The sequence below is a fragment of the Gymnoscopelus microlampas genome (genome assembly GCF_963454915.1).
Source record: "Gymnoscopelus microlampas genome assembly, chromosome: 22".
Lineage (NCBI taxonomy): Eukaryota > Metazoa > Chordata > Actinopteri > Myctophiformes > Myctophidae > Gymnoscopelus > Gymnoscopelus microlampas.
Genome location: NC_139959.1, coordinates 31,330,455 through 31,351,174, shown reverse-complemented (window position 1 = coordinate 31,351,174; position 20,720 = coordinate 31,330,455). Strand labels below are relative to the sequence as shown.

At 42.6% G+C, this 20,720-nt stretch overlaps 1 protein-coding gene across 1 annotated transcript; it reads left to right on the top strand.

The window, feature by feature from the left end:
- Positions 1–339: 339 nt before the first annotated feature.
- LOC311038468 (gamma-crystallin M2-like) lies at positions 340–894 on the top strand (the record flags this gene model as incomplete). The annotated part of the gene is made up of 1 exon (XM_084048006.1): positions 340–894. The coding sequence occupies one exon, from the start codon at positions 340–342 to the stop codon at positions 892–894; it is 555 nt and encodes a 184-aa protein (XP_083904132.1).
- Between the last annotated feature and the right edge of the window lie 19,826 nt (positions 895–20,720).

Here is a 20,720-nt window from a genome sequence, read left to right as displayed (position 1 = left end):
CATTGTTAACCCATTCAGCCTCTTGTCTGTATTGTCGTGACGGTAAAGGCTTTGTGCCGTCAGAGAAAAAGCCTTTCCAAGGGTTTTTGAGGTGGAAACACTGAACAACCTCAGCTCAGCTCTATGCTCTTCTATGGAGTGTTGCTGTGTCAGGGGAGCTGCCTGGCAGCTCCCCTGACACAAAGCAGCCTCAAAGCAGCCTCTGCTACACAAAGCAGCCACTGCTGGTCAGGTACTGTACAAAAGGAAGGCTTCAGCCAGGTAGGAAGTCAGTTCACCCACAGCCACAGCAGCAGCAACAGCAGCAGCAGCAACAGCTGAAACGACTCCCACACAAAGATGTCTTCCGGCATGAACATGATGAACAAGATCACCTTCTACGAGGAGAAGAACTTCCAGGGCCGCTCCTACGAGTGCATGAGCGACTGCTCTGACATGTCCTCCCACATGAACAGGTGCCACTCCTGCAGGGTGGAGAGGGGCTGCTTCATGGTGTACGACCGCACCAACTACATGGGCAACCAGTACTTCATGAGGAGGGGCGAGTACTCCGACTACCAGAGCATGATGGGCATGAGGGACGCCATCAGGTCCTGCCGCATGATCCCCATGCACAGGGGCAACTACAGGATGAGGATCTACGAGAGGGAGAACTTCGGCGGACAGATGCACGAGATGATGGACGACTGCGAGAACATCATGGACCGCTACCAGATGAACAACTGCATGTCCTGCAACGTGAAGGACGGCCACTGGCTGATGTACGAGCAGGCCAACTACAGGGGCAGGATGATGTACATGAGGCCCGGCGAGTACAGGAACTTCATGAACATGGGCATGGACGGCGGCATGAGGTTCATGAGCATGAGACGCATCATGGATTCCTTCTACTAGTTTAAATATCAGAAAATGAACGCATCTGAATAAAGTTGTTTTAATGTGGAAACAAAAAAAAAGACGGATTATGATGCCTTTATTTATATATATATATATATATATATCACAAAAACCACATGACCCCTACCGCCCTTATTCTGGGCATGGCATATAGGCAAACATTCTGTGAAAACAGCCAATCTACAAGCTCTGACAGATTACAAATATAAAAATAAAAAAGTTTTTTTTCCGGGTTTGTTTTTTTATTATTATTATTTTTTTGTTACCTTAATTTGGTTAATTCGGTACAAAAAATGTAGTTACTTTTCACCACTGCAAAAATATATACTTACCTCGGCCTAAACATAAGTAGAACGGGAAACTTTGGACAACCTGAGAGAAAAGACAAGAAGGGCTTTCTATGCCATCAAAAGGGACGTTAAAGGGATAGTTCACCCACAAGCATACTTTTTTCTATCGATTATGTCACCCCATGGAGACTTGAATTCATAGATATTTTTTTGTTTAAAAAATCGACATAATCGATAGAAAAAAGTATGTTTGTGGGCAAACTATCCCTTTAAGCTAGACATCCCAATAAAAATCTGGTTAAAGATATTAGACTCCCATCTCCCTGCACCATTAATGGGAACTTGCACTCTTAAAATAATCACTTCCTGGGCTTCAAATCCTTGTGGAGCTTCCTTGTTTTTTCCTGAAAAGCAACCGTTTTGGACATGCGAGGTTTCCACTAAGCAGCGACAATTTGCATTTGTGTCTGTGCGCTGTTGTCTTTTCCCTTTTCCTTTTTTTGTAACCCCAACACTCATACATTATGCAGTGCACAGCACTCTGATGAGCGGGGCCCTCTCTCAATGCGGTGGAGTGTCCGTTAATGGGATGCGCTAATTGCAATAAACAGGAGTGGTTGTTTCAGCGAGGAGCGGGGCTCTCTAATGGGCAAACACTCCTAATTAGGGCCTGTGTGTTCACCACCGACGGGGACCAAACACGAGATGAACGCTGGAAAGATTCATGGCGAAATCCACGGTGTTTCTTTCAACTCCCAGAGTGGAAAGATTGACCCGTGGAAGGGGTCCGCGGAGAGAGAGAGAGAGAGAGAGAGAGAGAGAGAGAGAGAGAGAGAGAGAGAGAGAGAGAGAGAGAGAGAGACACACACACAGAGAGAGAGAGAGAGAGAGAGAGAGAGAGAGAGAGAGAGAGAGAGATGCTGTGTCATGTTTTGTAATGCACATTTTGGCAGAATCTGCTTTGTTTATGTTCATTTATGTACTAAAACAATGACTTTGCAACCTGTTTTTCTTCTTCTATCGATTAGTCACCCCATGGAGACTTGAATTCATGGATATTTGTTTGTTTTTGTCGCATTCCTAAACCAATAATTTGATGACCGGCAGCGGTTCCGGTAGGACTCTCCTACTGGAACCGCTGCCTACCGGTCTACTGGTCATCAAATCATTGGCTTATGAATGTGAGAAAATATATATATCCATTAATTCAAGTCTCCATGGGGTGGCTAATCAATAGGAAAAAAGTATTTTTTTGGGTGAACTATCACTTCAAAGAATCAACTATTGAAGGTGTCTCACCAATGTTTGGAGTAACATCATGGTAGGCCTGGTGTTCACTCTCCATTCCGACATCTCACCACTCCGACTAGTGGCTTCCGCGTGCGGTTAGGGTTAGGGTTAGGGTTAGGTATAGGGTTCGTCAACGTCGGAAAGGCGACATGTCGGAAAGGAGAAATGCACCCGGTAGGCCTAAATACACAGCCCAACCTGCTACCAAAATGACGTTTTGCTTTAATTCAGCAGTTTCCTGCTGGATTACACCCTCCAGTCAGTGCCAGGGCTCAAACCGCCAAGTGACTGGTTGTCACACCTACGCCTACGTAAAAGCCAACGTGACCCCGTGACATGTATATACTGTATATATGCATGGCATGCAGTACTGTAAGTGTGTGTGTGTGTGTGTGTGTGTGTGTGTGTGTGTGTGTGTGTGTGTGTGTGTGTGTGCGCACGCGTTCCCGCACAAGTGTGTGTGTGTGTGTGTGTGTGTGTGTGTGTGTATGTTCTCCGTGTATCTCTGCAACCAACCGACAGATCGACTAAACATGGAGATGTGGAGGATCATCAAAAACTATGGCAGGCATAGGCCTATATAGACGGCATAAAGTACCCATTGCTGTGGTGATTTATAAATGTTGTGGGGGTAAAGTTTGTTGCTCCATTTGCGTGCGTGCGCGCGCATGTGAGTGAGTGTGAGTGTGCTGCACACACTGGGGTTCGAAGTGTTCCCACTGAAGGTAATGGAGTGTACTCTTGTGTCATATACAGCCTTTACTTGCCATGGGCAAGGGGAGTGATAAAAGGACAGAGTGGGTGATCAACTTAATGGCTTGATAGCCTGTAGCCCCTCTTTGCTTTGTCTCCAAGTTAAAAATGTTTATGTTTCATTTTAATAAAAGGCTGCTGACACATTTGCTTACTTACTTACTTCTTACTTTGTATTATTAACTCATTCGGTGCCAAGTAAATAAATAAATAATTGCCAGCGATTTTTCTGTTTTCTTACCTTTTCAAGTAGTCACAGAATATTTATATCCAGAATGATCGATCCCCCAAAAGTTGCTAAACACTGAGGCTTTCACTGTGCTTCCGCGAAAAAAAAGAAATAATGTCATCGCGACCCCTCGTGCCGATGTTTGACCAGTTTTTATAGTATGGTTTGTTGATTACTTTTGATGCAGTAATGGCCATTTTTTCTTTTCTTTCTATTGTTTGTTTGATGAAATTGTCACTTCACTGTCATCTGGGGACCCACCGAAATCATGTGGGGACCCCCCTGGGGGTCCCGACCCACAGGTTGAGAACCACTGACCTACACATCTCAACACGTTTCTCTGCACCTTGACCTTTCACCGAGCAAATACCTCCCGTAGGTAGGTTCAACATTGCCATGGAAACCATGTAAGAAGGTCAAATTATATCACTGGTAAACACATGGCAACATTTTACAGCATCTCGATCACTTCACAATCACGTACACAACTCGTCACATACATTTCTCTGAACGTTGACCTTTCTCCAAACATATTCCTCAGTAGGTTCATATTCTATCACTGGTAAACATTGACAGAATGGTAAAAGGAGGTCATATTCTATCACTGGTAACATATGAGCTGTACCGCTCCGTGTCGTGTTAAGTGGTCAGATGGGCCGCAAAGGCTTTCGAGATTTTCAAGTGAGCCCTGAACCAGAAAAGGTTGGGAACCGTTTGTTTTTGTTTGTTTTTTGTGTTAATGATCAGATATCAAACATTGCGGTGGGCAGAATTGGTGATGTTGGCTAGTAGTTCAGAAAATAATGAATTATTGTGTAAGACTTGTGGACGAGAGTCTCGTTAAATCAATGAAAATCCATTTTAAATCACATAGTTTAAAAACAAACTCTATTTCTGTTGCGCAAACGATGATACAGGAAGTAAGGTTATGCTGGTAGAGGCCAGCTGAGACAATTAAGGGAAGAATTCTTACCCTGTATTCACATGCAGCGCAGTAAACTAATTGTAATGGAGTAAAAGTACAATATTTAGAGTTTAGTTAGATTTTGAATGATAATCCCCTATTTTTTTGGTATAATATTGGGTCACATGTACAGCTCTCACACTCTACCTACTGATGGGTATACCCTGTTTGCTTGGGCAGTTTGGGCAGATAATGACAGAGCTGAACTAGAGTGGAATGCTAAGTCATAGCCTCAGTAATGGAGGAATGAAGATGAAAGAGGACACAGACAGAGAGAGAGAGAGAGAGAGAGAGAGAGAGAGAGAGAGAGAGAGAGAGAGAGAGAGAGATATGGGGGTTCTCTCTGCAGGACTCTTTTCCACTCCACCATGAGACCACTGGAGCATTCACCGCGCGCGCGCACACGCACGCACGCACGCACGCACGCACGCACGCACGCACACACACACACACACACACACACACACACACACACACACACACATATAGGGAGGATATTGAGGAACACAGATAGGGGAGGGTGAAGAAGAGAGATATAAAGAAGGAGAGAGAGAGAGAGAGAGAGAGAGAGAGAGAGAGAGAGAGCGGGAGAGCGGAAGGGATAAGGGATAAGGGATAAATAGAGAGAGTGGGGGAGGTAGGGGAGAGAGGGAACGAGGAAGGGTGAATGGGTTTGAGGGAAGGATGGAGCAGAGAGGGAAAGGGAAGAAGAAGAAGAAGAAGAAGAAGAAGAGAGGTAGGTGGAAAGAGGAAGAAGAAGAAGAAGAGAGATAGGTGGAAAGAGACAGAGAGCGGAAGAGAGTGAGAAATAGAGGGAGAGGGGAACAGAAGAGTACAAACAAACAGGGAAAAAAAGAAAGAAAGAAAGAAAGAAAGAAAGAAAGAAAGATTGAGGGGTGGTTCCCTCAGGTTATGGCTGGGGTTGTAGGGATAGGGTTGGAATTAGGGTTAGTTTTGAGGGAACTACAGTACGTTCCCCAACATGGGAAAACAAATTGTGCGAGAGAGAATTAGGTAGATAGACAGAGAGAGAGAGAGACACAGAGTCGGAAATATGTGTTGTTTTCGGGCAGAAACCTCCAATCTCCTTATTTGACCTTTTTGTGTTTTTTCGTAAATTTACGCCTACTTGATCACACGACAGCGTCACACAAAAGCATCAAAAGCAGCAGATCTACAAGCTCGAAACGCGGTGCGAAGCGATGGGTTTCGAGCTTGTGGATTTGCTACTTTGATGCTTTTTGAATTTGAATCCTGAAAAGGAACAGTTTTGGACATGGTTTGGACAGAGACGTATTGCTTTTGCTGTTTGTTGTTCTCGGACTTATGAGTAACTTTAACCACTTGAACCCCAGCGTCTAAATTCTGGGCTGGGGGAACATTGGCCAAAATGTTTTTTTTTGTGATCCAAAAGCCAGCTTACGTAACAAGCTTGACCTCTGCCACCATGGCAGTTTTTTTTGTTTTGTTTTAAACCCACTTAAGCCCTACTTTATACTTTGTTATGACAGTGTCATGGAGGTAGCGCACAACGCGTCACGATGCAACATGTTGTGAGCTCGTACATTTCACAACTTTTGAAATGCCAGGGGTTGAAGGTGGGTTGATCACTTGAGCCACTTTCATTCGGGGAAAAAGCTCTCAACGTGTCGTAACACGCCCGCGGCAAAAAATAAAAAGTAAATATCATGAGCAAACACATGGGACTGCTGAGGGAACATTGGGTTCAAAATTGGGGAGATTGAATTGTGGGACAATAAGGATGATCACTTATCTATATTTTCCCTTACAGGTCTACTGTTTATTAATCCATTAAGACCAGGAATGCATCTGTGTCATTTTAAGATTTCTTTGGCTATTCAAAAATAGCAGATCTACAAGCTCATAGCGCAGCACCGAGTGCCGCGCTACGAGCTTGTAGATCTGCTATTTTTAGAAAAATCTTTAACATTTGTGCAAATACATATCATTTTGGGGGTCCTTGACATGAAAAAGTTGGAGCACCACTGATATAGCAACATAATGTTAGGATTTAGAAAACTTTTTTAGATATGTATTTGGCCATGGACCCCATCTCAAAATGTTTTTTTCCAGGGACCTCCCCAGAAGCAAAGATTTGAGTTACAACTGTTTGCTTTAATATATATGTATTCAAATATTTGCACACATTTAAAAAAATTAATAGCAGATGTACAAGCTTGAGCGTATCTGCTATTTTTGAATAGCCCAAAGAAAATGACAATGGGTAAAAAAGTTAAGAGAGAGAGAGAGAGAGAGAGAGAGAGAGAGAGAGAGAGAGAGAGAGAGAGAGAGAGAGAGGCAGACCCGCCCCCCCCCCATTTATTTTTCTTTTAAGAGAATTGAAAAATATGTATTGTTATGTGTTTTTCATAGAAAATGAAGCTTCACACATTGTAGCTCCCTTCAAAGGAAGCTACAGTGTGTGAGGCGAGCCAACTCATCTTTTTGCCTTTGCCCCATGTTCTTTTGGAGTTCAGCACCATGCCTTTAAATGTTATGTGTGTCCTTTTGATCCTTGTTGACATTTCTACAGAAAACACAATATTAAAAGGCACCTTCAAATGTGCCTTTGAAAAATATGTTGTTTTGCTCTGCTTTCAACAGTGTCTCGGAGTTGAGTGTTTTGTTTTTTACTTACGTAAAAGTATCAATACCACAATGCAGAAATACTCTGTTACAAGTAAAAGTCTATATTCAAAATGTACTTGATTAAATAATTAAAGTAAGTACAGCATTTGAGTAAGATGTACTCAGATTCTGTAATATCGTCTCTGTCGGGTCTGTCCAAATGTCCAAAACCGATACTTTTCAGGATTCAAATAAAAGAAAATGCAAAAGTAACAATATAAGATGCGTCGCTTCGCGCCACTTTTCGAGCTTGTAGATCTGCTTCTTTTGATGCTTTTGTGTGACGCTGTAGTATGATCAAGGAGGGCATACAAAGAAAGGTTTGAAGGTGCTCATGTGGCCTATTATAGTCTCTTCTTTTGGGCTTGTTTTCATATAACTGGTGGCTTATTCCTCTCGCAAATTCTGGCAATACTGCTCCTGTCGCAGCAGCCGCACTGAGGGGATTTAACATTGGACACCATACGGCCGACGTTTACTTCATAGGCTCTAGCCTTTGATTGCCTTTCAATAAAACCACATTTGATAGACATACGTATCACCTACATGTTACTGATTAGAGAGCATTTTATATTTTTGTAATCTAGGAGGGACTAGGCTCTGTGGATGGCCTCCTGCCCAGGCCCCTCCTTCGTCTCACCAGGTCCAGGACCTGAGCGTTGCACCAGACTCCCCCCCGATCCAAACATTTAGTTCTGGCGGGATTGTTTCTTGGGCCGTGGTGGTACTGCAGGCTTCCACTGCACTTCTGCTGATTATAGGAACATTAGAATCACAGAGATTTGTTGAGAATTAGGAGAGAGGGAGCCTTCGAATGTTGTGGCGTCCTGCCCATCTCCCGACATGTCAATAGGCTCTATGCACATAGCAGCCATATTGTAAAGAAATTGGGCCTCTTCTTACTTCCTTCACATGTGTTACCAATGATACTAATGAAGGCTCTGTTCCATTCTGGTCAGGGTGCTGATATTGTGCATTTTGGCTCACTAGAAACACTCCATTTTCCCAAATGGCCCCTTATGGTGGGTGTGTAACTCTGAGAGTGTAAAAATGGAACCAAATGGACCCGTAAGGGTCCATAAGACAACCACTATGCCACACTAAATGGAACAGAGCCTTAATTAGTATTATTGGTAACACCTGTGAAGGAAGTAAGGTAGGGGCCCAATTCATTCCCAATATGGCTGCTGTGTATAGAGCCTATTGCAAGCACGCTCTACCAAACCAATTTGGCATAGCGGGTGGGCGCTTTCCAAAACATGTGTGGTAAAAATAGCAATTTTGGAGATAATTCAACAACACGCCCACGGGCACACCTCCATGCGCAAATGATGGAGTCGGTATAATGAATAGCTCCCTTATCCATATTTCACGCAGTAATTCACAGCTAGTGGGCAGCGGATGTGGGTATAGCAGTGTCAATTATAGGGCCCTTAGTTACTTTCCAGCACTGGTTAACGCTGAGGATTTTCACTGTGTTCTACCTTCTTGCCTGGGGCACCGAATTGGTCAGGGCAGTGGAGGATAGGTGGTTGAATTTATCCACTAGCACTTGGCACAAACTGTAAAATAGCCTTAGGTTTCATTTTGCAAGGCTGGCAGTCACACTGCTTTGGGGATGGAGCAGATAGCGTTGCTGTCGGGCAGAACAAGGTTATAATAGTTTTGGATTTTTCACTATAGTTTAGTATTAGTTTGTTTTGACCATTTATTTTCTAATTCAGTTTGTTTTAATTAGTCTTTAGACCAGATTTGCTCGTCTTTTTTAACTGCTTGTTGTGTGTGTCCGTGGTACGTGTATTTTTATGGAAATGAGGTGAACGTCAGTGTGCATATTGATACTGTTAGCATCCCAGTCAATCTGTCATTCTGAGCATGAACCATGCACATAATGGACATATTATATCCATATAAGGTGTTTGATAAGGGCTTTGCAGTCTAATATGAATTTGTCCATTGTGCATACCGTACTCTAAAGGTCTATTGTAGCTTGAAATGTGGTTTGAAATGTACAATATTATTCTTTGAAATATAGTGGAGTGAAGATACCGTACTAAAACAATTTACTTAAAGGTATAGGGTGATAGGGTCAGTGATATTTTTTGGATAAAACATTTATTTTTTCGGTAAAAGGTCTCCCTGCCTCTCTAGCTCTTTAATAAAGATAAAATACATTTTCAGGTGGGTGGCAACATTTCAGCCAATCATGAGAGAGTACCCATTTATCAGTTTCAATGTTATAGTGTTCCATTTCCAATTGTGTCTTCCAATTTCACTTGTTTATCCTTTATCCTTACTGAGTTTTCTCTCCTGATCGGATACAATAGGTATCCTGACCTGAAAATGTATTTGATGTTTTCAAAAAAGCTGGAGAGACATGGAGACTCCTCAGAATCAGAATCAGAATCAGTTTTATTGTCACATCACAGGTTTGACACAGGTGTCACAAGGTAAAAAAGTGGGTGAAATTCGTTTTTGTACATCATTCCCATCGCAGCGTTAAATTCCGTAGAAAGAAGAGTGGAGAGAGAGAAGAAGAAGAGGGGTAGGGGGCAAGTGGGAAGGAGATCGAACAAGAGAACAATAGAAGGCCAAAAACAAGTTATCTACATATTTACAAAGTACCTGAGATAAGAAACAAACTAAGGTGCCTGAGCATAGCAGCAATGTATGTATACTGTGCATGATATACTTATAGACGCTAAGGTGCTTAGAGAGAAAAAAGCGCAATAAAAATAAAAATAAATAAAAATGTGTGCGTTATACATGGGATTAAGGTGCAGAAGGTCAGTGTGTGTTCACCTTGTGGACTGACTCCTGTTACTGAACAAACACTCTATAGCAATGATTACCATCCGAATATAGAGTAATTTAGCACTTATTTAAAAGAAAGTCTACCTTATAAATATATCTACCTTTAAGTACAGTACTCAAGTGGATCTACTTTGTTACTGGCCACCAGGAGAGCAGTACAACAGAGGTAAGTGATTATATTAAATGCAAGGAAAGGGTCAGATTAGGCTAGCGGTGACGAGCTCAGGGCTGGTGGTGGGTGTTTGCTCCGTGATCTCTGGGTCCGGGTATAGTTCTTCCCTGGACCTGGTGGTCTCTACCTCTACTTTACCGCTGCGGGTGGCCACCCCGACTGGGTTGGACATCCCTGGTGAGCTCATTATGGCAAGCTCCACACACTCCACCATCTCACAGGGGATACAGGGATGTGGCGGAAACAGTACTCAAATGTTTTACTTAAGTAAATGCATCAATACTGCAATGTAGAAGTTACTCTGTTACAAGTAAAAGTCCGGAATTCAAAATGTACTTGAATAAAAGTACAAAAGTATTGGTATAAAAATGTACTTACCAAAAGTAAAAGTGCTAAAATGTTTGAAAATAGCAGATCTACAAGCTCACAACGCGTCGCGATGCGACGCGTTGTGAGCTTGTAGATCGGCTATTCTCAAATAGCCTATGTATGAAATAGGGCTACAGTGGTTAGTGTATGTTTTATAATGTAATCATTTATATCTGCAAAGTAACCAGCAACTAAAGTTTTCAAATAATTGTAGTGGAGTAAAAGTACAATATTTGCCTCTGAGATGTAGTGGAGTAGAAGTAAAAGTACTGGACATTGGAAATACTCCAGCAAAGTAAAAAAAATACCTCAAAATTGTACTCAAGTACAGTACTTGAGTAAAGGTACTTAGTTAATTTACACCACTGCTGTTGACCAACCCCACAACTGCATCTTGAAGGGTACAGTATGGCCCACAGGTAACGGCCCATGCGGTCATCCGGTCGATGATCTGCACCAAGCTTCTCCGCGGCCGTAGCTGCTGGCAGCAGGTTCCGACGCAACTGCGCAGTCTGGGTCCCCAGGACGGTATAGGTCCAGGTCTGGAACACTTGAGCAACCGAGGGTGGGGGGTGAGGCCAGACCTATGGAGGATCTCTTCATGCAGCCTGCAATATTATAGGAGCAGGTAGCCATGGGCGTCAGTGAGTCAGCGGAACGTCATTGAGGCTGGCTCCTATAGGACCCCAGTGAGAAAACAGCGGATAAATGTCTGTCTCTGGTCTTCTTCTCTGAAGGGTAGAGAGAGGCTTTATATGCAGGGCTGGGAATGACTCCCCACCCCCTGCCCCCATTGACGTAGTCAAAGTGAGTCAATACCCATAACCCCGACTGTAATGATAATCTGCATAAGTCTTACATATTAAACACTGTATGTTACAGTTAACCTTTAGGACAAACCTGACTCACCAAGTATGGATCTTACATACTTGCTCTCTCTCATCTTGCATGGTATTCCTGCGCACACAACAATGTTATTGGCCGGGTTTCCCAAAGAGCTCGTGCGTAGAGCATCGTCGCAGGTCCGACGACGGGTCTAACGTGTGACGTCACATGCTTCGCAGTACCATAGCAGGCACGTAGATTTCAGGTCATGCGTGGCCGTACGCAGCTTGCGCAAGCGTCTCCTACACAGCTGGGACTCGGCCAAACCTACGCTCTACCCTCATTAGTAGCAGGTGGTTGTGCCCCTGCGTGCCATCTAAACTGGCTGCGTGTGTGGTAAAAGTACATTCGTGAGACAGAATGCGCGCAGCATACTCCCCGCCCACAGTAGGAGGGGAGTACTGTCCTACGAAGCATTTTGTAACGAGCGCCCTGGGCCGCCTGTAACACCCATCGTTCTATGAAATCTATGAAAAGACCGACACACACACACACACACACACACACACACACATATATATATATATATATATTACGGCCGGGCCGGTGCGTAACGTGCCCCAAAAAAAAACAGACATACAAGCTGTCAACGCACTGCGATATGCCGTGTCGATAGCTTGCAGATCTGTTCTTTTGGGTAGGGCGAGCGGCTGCAGTGCTTCGTCCTCTATGCATGAACCCGAAGTTTACAAATCGTACTCTCACGGATGATCCGATCATCTAATAAAAATATTAAGCACATGCCAACTAAAGGTATATAAATGATGCTGAGCTAAATATGTTTCCTTAATTTCGAAGTTTTATAGTTAAACGTTATGATGAAAGTGCAGTTCCTCTCACAAAGTGACAGCTGTTGCGCTCGCCATGTTTATGAATGGTTAAAACATCTTTTGAAAATAGCAGATCTACAAGCTCACAACGTGTCACAAGCTTGTAGATCTGCTCAAAAGATTTTATGCATAGCAGACTTGGGAAATGGGACGTTCTGAGATCGAACCCAAGGCTCCCACTCGCCAGCCCAACGCGTTACCAGTCATGCCAATAAGACTGAGCCCGATAGTTAGGTCTTTTGCACGCCACTTGTCGCTAAATTTGAGTGTGGGGGCTACACAGCGCAGCTGTTCCTCCTAACAGCCGCTCGCCCCAAAAGAACAGATCTGCAAGCTATCAACACGGCATGTCGCAGTGTGTTTGTTGTAAATATGTCTGTTTTTTTGGGGAGGCGTCGCCCGTTACGCGCCGTTATATATATATATATATATTCCTAAACTTTCCTAAAGTAAATTCCCCCCATTGGTGCTAAAAGCTGTCAATCATGCAGGGGGACGCCCCCTCTATCCTCTGAATTTTTTTGAACGGCGAACAATGGCCGCAGTGTTCATTTAAGATCATTGAAATGTGTCACCTTAAAATGCATTTTAATACATTACAGAATGTACCTATAAAAATGTAAGTGTCCAATTCATATAAAGGTAAGTTAGATAAAGGTGCGACTTTATCTTAGTATATTTGCAAAATCCTGTATATATAGATATATGTATGCAAAGGGTGTTTAAACTATAGTAGGATAGCACTACGTAGTTGACATAGGCTTTACGTAGGCTACGTCCAGGATCTCTTCACGTGCATGCTGTCTCACGAATGTAGTTTTAGCACAGACGAAACGGAACCTACGACGATGGTGTCTACTGAAGCCAATTTAGATGAGACGTTGGGCACACACAGCTGCTACTAACGAAGATAGTGCGCAGCGGGGTTGCTACTGCGCAGATGCGTGGAGGCACCTACGCAGCTTCTAGGCTACGCAGGAGCTCAAATTCGTTTGGGAAACGCGGCCATTATCCTTGAGCACTTTTTGTTTTAATCTGTATTTACTTTTGATTTTGTTTTCAAATTCAGTTTAGTTTTCATTTGTTTTTAAAGAAGGTTTGCTGGTATCTTTAGTTAGTTAGTAGAACTCTTTAGTTCGACTGTCCCCCTTTTCCTGTCTTGCAGCCTAATCTTGCGAGACCTCCGAGACAGAAACGATACCTGCCGCTGTTTAGATGCCTCAATGAAATGATGTGCTTTGCACATCGAAAAGCAAGTGATTAGAAAACAACCTGTGATATGTCTTCTTTTATATTCCTGAACCGATGATATGACAAAGGTCACAATCATTCAGAAATAATGTTTGTTCATGAGCTGGTCCAGCCGGCTCCATCCACAGCAATGTATTTCATCAAACTTCCTGTGTGAGGTTTGCCACCCATGAGTGGCAAACCTAGAGGGCGGATTGCACGACTATCTAGAGGGCGGACTGCACAACTCTTCCTTTCAAAACCTTCCTTGGCTCAAACCAGGAAGATGCTGTGCAAATGAATGATGGAAGGTAACTAGCGTACCGAGCGGTTTGCGGCGCGGCATCTTTCTTGTTTAAAGCTGCGTAACATCATGGCTCCACTTGAATTCTAATCTGTCTTAGTATGTGTTCCTCGCCTGGCTGCCCCCCACGGTTACAAGCTTCTCAATCCCACAGTGAGCTTTGTTACATCTCTTGAAAATTTGCAGCTGGATTTGCATCCTCTATGTGTTTGTATCCCTGTAATTCAATACAATTATTCAATTCAATTCAGGATCGGTTGTTTTTCACTATGAATACAGCACACCTATATTCATAGTGAAAAAAGCCACACATGTGTGGAATGAATGCATGAATGAAAAAACAAATAATAAGAAAGAAAGAAAGAAAGAAAGAAAGAAAGAAATAATATAGTGTAATAACATGCCCAAAACACGGACTCCAGGTTGAAAGTGGTTAAAATCTGTATTTGGAAGTGAGTGTGCACAAAACACTGCTACAGTACATTAAAAGGTAATTAAACAGTGATTTATTATTCATAATATAATTACAATACTAATGTGTGGTTGTCAGAAAATCCTCAGCACACCGTTTGGGAAACATAGGTCTCCATAAACAGGGTGCCTTTCTCCCCCTTTCCCTCCCTGGCATCCTGAGGACACCAATGAGTGATGGACAGATGAAAAACGAATTGGAAGTAATAATTAAATACCATTCATGTTTCATCTCTGCACAGCTTAAAATAAAAGAACAAAGAAGGAAATCATAGATGTAATAATAATAATAATAATAAGGGTAATAATCATAATAATAATAATGATATCAAATTTCTCACATTTCTAAGTACCCAAAGAATAAAGACGCTTTACATGGGGGGAAGGAGAAACACTAAGAAAAGGTTAAGACTAAGGACTGAAATCAATACAAACAATGGAATGGTGAGACAGGGGGGTGTACAGATAGCTGGGGAAAGCCATATTGAAGAGGTGGGTTTTGAGAGCGGTTTTGAAGGTTTTCTGAGCGTTTTGGGGAGTGCATTCCACAGGGTAGGGGCAGCAAAAGCAAAAGCTCTATCGCCCCCCAGGTACGGTACTTGGTCTTGGGGACCTCAAGGAGGTTGGCGTCACCAGAACTGAGGAAGATCGCAAATAGCAGATCTACAAGCTCACAATGCGTCTCATCATCACGCATTGTGAGCTTGCAGATCTGATATTTTCAAATGGCCGAAATGTATATAGGGCTGAAGTGTATGTTTTGTGATAATAATCAAAATCTACAGTAACTAAAGTTTTGAAATAATTCTAGTGGAGTAAAAGTTCAATATTTGCCTCGGAAATACTTAAGTAAAGTCAAAACACCTCAACATTGTACTTCAGTCCAGTACTTGAGTAAATGTACTTACACCACTGCAGAGAATGACAGAGAGGGCCGGAGACGGCCGATGTTCTTGAGGTGGAAGAAGGCAGTTTTGGTGACGTGGTGACATGTCACCAAAACTGATCATTCGACAATACATTTTTGCACCGAATAAATCCTAGGTTCACATTGCAACACCAGGCCAAGAGGGGCAGTCCACTCAGAGAGTGTCTATGGTCTATGGTCTGGAACCAAGCTATAGACCAATTATTTGTTTACTAACATTGAGACTGGATGCACAGGTGATTGTTTCACTCAATCAATTCTCAACCTGTTGTTTTGGGGTGCGCTGGTTTCAGCGCACCCCAAGCCCCTCTTGTGTGTTGGCTAGTGAGGCGCGTCCTAGCGAGACCTGACAGAATGGGTTTCATTTGGAGCCAGTATGACGTTTGGAGCCAGTGTGACGTTGTCTGTTAAGGGGTCTATTCTTCCATCTCAAGAACCATACCAGTATTACATTAACTGAATGCACAGTAAAGGTCATGGTATAATGATGGTTTTAAAAAATACGTGGGAAAAAATAGTCCCTCTGTGGAGAAATGTCAACTTCTGTTGACATAGTCAAAGTGAGTCACTAGACTGAGTCAAGAAAGCCCCCCCCCCCCCCCCCAATATACTTCCCACACCCACTGGGTTCACACACTATGCCGTAATGAAAATCTGCATAAGTCTTAGATATTAAACACTGAATGTCACAGGAATCCTTCGGGATGAAGCTGTCCTCACCACTTAGCCCAATTAAGACCGGGAAGGCAATCTGTGTGTCATTTGAGATTTTTTAGCTATGACCATTATTTCATACTTTGGATATTCAAAAATAGCAGATCTACAAGCTCATAGCGCACCACAGAGTGCCGCGCTATGAGCTTGTAGATCTGCATTTTTTGGGGGAAAATCTTGAACATTTGTGGGAATCTTTGAATATGCATATGTTTCGAAACTAAATGTTTTACATAGGCCTATTTTGAAGTGCATCGGCGGCCAAACACATTATTTGCGGCGTCCTTGACATGAACAAGTTTGAGAACCACTGATATTATAGCAGCATACGTTTTTCGGACAACTGTTAGGATTTAGAAGACATTTGTAAAGATTTGCACACATTTTCAAGATTTTTTCAAAAAAGATCGTTGTGCGACACTCGGTGCCGTGCTATGAGCTTGTAGATCTGCAATTGTTTTGAATAGCCAAAGAAATCTAAAAATGACACGGATGTGGTCTTAATGGGTTAAAGATCTCACACACTCGCTTTCTCACCCTGCACGCCATTCCCGTGCACACAATCAGGTTATTATGTTTTTATGGTATTATATTTATAGGTTTATACTGTAGCATTTTATATTTTTCATTTCATTTTGACTTTGATTTTTTAAATTAAGCAGGATTTGCTAGTTTTTTTTGCGGGAAGGACATCAAACTAGCACAGCAATTTTTATAGATGCCATTTTTAGCTTTTCTATTTTTAATATGCACTAGTTGCGCACTGGTGTCAAACACTGATAATAGACGATCTACAAGCTCACAACGCCTTGCGCTGTGACGCACATCTGCTATTTTAGATATGATCTGCTAAACCGGCACACACATTACATTACTGTCATGAACTGAATCACATCATGACAAAAGTGGGAGACGACACACAGGGTTCACTTTAAATGTATTTATTGATAACTCAAAGAAACAGAAACCAATACTTAATTGGGGTGTGGATAGTCAGTGGTATCAGTAGTGTACTGTAGTACATGTATGGATATGTGAAGATGTAGTGTATGTGCAAGGTGCAAAACAAAGTAGATCTAAACTCAGATGGAACCAAAAACAAACAATGTTTCCTGTGTAGGAGAAAGAGACAGAATGGCTCTGACCAGCCTGGTTAAATACTCCAGCAGGTGATTGGAGTCAGGTGTGCCTCGTCGTCTAGGCACACCCCTGCAGGCTGGTCCCCTCCTCCTACACAGAAACAGAACACCATTAGAATCACAGCAACACTACACACAAATAGGATGGGTCATCACAATTACAAGTACAAATTGGCATACAGTAACTCCAACCCTACTAGGCCGTGGGCCGAGTGCTCTAATTCTTTCATTGATCCCCACTCAGGAACTACATTATTTTTTCAGGGTAGACATATCAAATTCTACTGTACTACTGTAACAAATTCTGTTTTATAATACAATAATTTATATCTGCAAAGTAACGAGTAAAGTTCTCAAATAATTGTAGCGGAGTAAAAGTACAATATTTTCCTCTGAGATGTAGTGGAGTAGTAAAAGTAAAAGTATTGAAAATTGGAAATACTCCAGTAAAGTAAAAAATACCTCACATTGTACTCAAGGACAGTACTTGAGTAAATGTACTTAGTGACTTTACACCACTGTGACTCACACAATTAAAAAATGTTCGCCGTTGGGCAGAAATCTTTGCAGTCTCGTCAATTTGTCCCACTGTGAATCAAAATAGTTGAAGCAGAGCTTGCTGCTTAGCAGAAATGGAAATTCTAAAATGTATTTAAAAAAAAAAAAAAAATTGTGAACGTAAATGGCGAACAGATGACAGCTTTCAGGAGGTGTAGTTCCAGACTCTTGATCAGTGGTGGAAAAAGTACTAACATTTTGTAGTAAAAGTATCAATACTACAATGTAGAAATACTCCATTTCAAGTAAAAGTCCGGAATTCAAAATGTATATGAGTAAAAGTACAAAAGTAGTGGCATAAAAATGTACTTAAAGTACTAAAAGTAAAAGTACGGAGTATGCAGAATGTCCCATTACACAAGTTTCCAAAAAAAAAATCTTTGAAAATAGCAGATCTACCATATTTTAGATTGGCTATTTCAAATGGCCAATATATATATATGTTTTGTAATAATAATCAAAGTCTAAAAAGTAGTAATCTCAAGTTTTCAAATAATTGTAGTGGAGCAAAAGTACAATATTTACACCACTGCAGCATTCAGGGGTTGAGGAATAGTTGTCTGGCTACGTGAGAGGGGGGCATACGTTAGTCCGACAGACCATTACTCCGACCCATTGGAATGTTTAATCCTCCTAACCCTGACCCTGACCTGAATCTTTTCATCATTTTAAATCTAAATTAAAAAAAAGAAAAGAAAAAAAAGAATTGACCACGAAACCATGAAATTGTCCTCAAAATGTTCATTTCTCAAATTCTTATACTTGCGGGAACATTTGGCCTACAAGTACACCCACACACACACACACACACACACACGCACGTGCGCATACGCACACACACACACACACACACACACACACACACACACACACACACACACACACACACACACACACACACACACACACACACACACACACACACACACACACACACACGGGCACGCGCGCGGCCCCTCCTCCAGAGATTTACAGTTAGGCGAGGTGAGAATGACAATATCTTGGGGATTAGCGCTGCCCTTTGTGGATCTGACATTCACCAATTGGACTTAATTAGCAGCGCAGAACCTCCCTGTGACCTTTCATCATGTGAACTGTCATCGAAAACCTTTTGTGTTGCCTTGAATAGTGAGCGCTATTTGTTAACGCCATCACAGACCCCCGAGTTCACCGCCACCGGTCCGTATACCCGAAGCGTTTTAAAGTGAAATACCCCTTTAACATATCGGAGCTGTCGGGCAGGAACCTCATATTTCATTTTATGTTTTTCGTCTCCGCCAGGCCGAAGGCATGGCAGAAACTATATTTACCCGCCGTCCGTCCGCCCGTCCGTCTGTGAACAGCTAATATCCCGGACCGTTGGCCTGATCGACGTGAAACTGTGCGCACACACTCGTTGAATGCCAGAGCAGAGCCTCTGCCCCACATTTTTCAGATCGGCCTGTCATAGCGCTACCAGGAGGAGGCCGATTTTTGCAAAACACAGATTACTCCCACAGATTGTGTCCAAATATTAGACAAATCGGTACACAGTATTTATATTTATGTGATCAAGTCTGTCCGATTTTTCATAATATTCGATCCTGATTGGCTAAGATTGCCATCTAAAGTTTGCAGGAGTGGCTCATTTTGAACAAAATGCCTCAGATCATGAACGCAGCGTGCAATTGCCGTGAAACTTTTCACACACGTTCCCACTAGGCTGAGGAAGAACCCTTTTCACATTGTCCTGTTATAATGCCACCAGCAGGCCGATTTTTGCTAAACAATTTTTTTATATACTCCTCCAAGCATCACGCAAATCGGTACACATTATCTCTATATGATCATGTGATCAAGACAGATGCCGTCCGAGTGTCTGTGCAATGACTTCATCAACATGAACCCCTCAACTTTTACACCCCAATAATGACTGAATTCCCAACATTGCGTGCCCACAATAACCTACCTGACCTGGAGGAGACCTGTGCTCCTTATAACGAGCAATTGTTCTAGTTTTTTTTTCGTAAACTGATGCCCTATACTTTATTATACAGTGTCACATTAAAATATAAAAAATAGCCATAATAGCAATTCCGAACTTTCACTTGTAACAGAGTACTTCTTCATCGCAGCATTGATACTTTTACTTAAGTAAAACATTTGAGTACTTTTTCCACCACTGTTAAAATGTTACACGCCTCAAAATAGCTTTTCCTTCACCATGAAGGACCAGGAAAATGTTCCTCACACACACACACACACACACACACACACACACACACACACACACACACACACACACACACACACACACACACACACACACACACACACACACACACACCGCTATTATAGCGCTGTGTTACATCTCTGTGTATAGCCTATGAACAGGGATGTGCCTTACATTCGCAATTAAACACAGGTTGTCTCCTCCTCCTGAGCTGCATGTGTCTCTATGATTGAATTGTTTAGCTTGTGGGAACAATGGGCTGAGCGTGTTCATTGCCGGGCCCATGCTCGCCTGAATCAATTACACACGCGTACACCAGCTGGAATTTTTCTATTTGCACGGCCTTACAAAACAATTGCACATCACTAATCACCAGAGCATTGTTCACACATGGGCCCCGCTGTGCTGCTGCTGCTGCTGCTGCTGCTGCTGCTGCTGCTGCTGCTGCTGCTGCTGCTGCTGCTGTTGTGTGTGTGTGTGTGTGTGTGTGTGTGTGTGTGTGTGTGTGTGTGTGTGTGTGTGTGTGTGTGTGTGTGTGTGTGTGTGTGTGTGTGTGTGTGCGTGTGTTTGCATTACTATACTTTTAAGAGCCATTTTCCTCGTCCTCACAAGAGAAATGGTTGTTTAATGGTTAACATTTTAGGTTCAGCTATGTCCAATGCCCTAACATGTTGATGTCCTCACAAGTATACAAGTATGTGTGTGTGTGTGTGTGTGTGTGTGTGTGTGTGTGTGTGTGTGTGTGTGTGTGTGTGTGTGTGTGTGCGCGCGCGCGCGCGTGTGTGAATTTTTACATTGCAGTATTGATACTTTTACTTAAGTAAAAATGTGAGTACTTTTTCCACCACTGTGCACGTGTGTGCCTGCGTCAAATGCTTGAGTTTCAAGATGTTTATCGGTGGGTTTGTGTGAGAACGACTAGGTCTATATATCTACTACACGTCTCTGCATGTGCACGTGTGTTACAGGACCGCGTGTACACATCTCTTCCCCTTGTAATTCTGCCACGGCAGCTGAGGGTT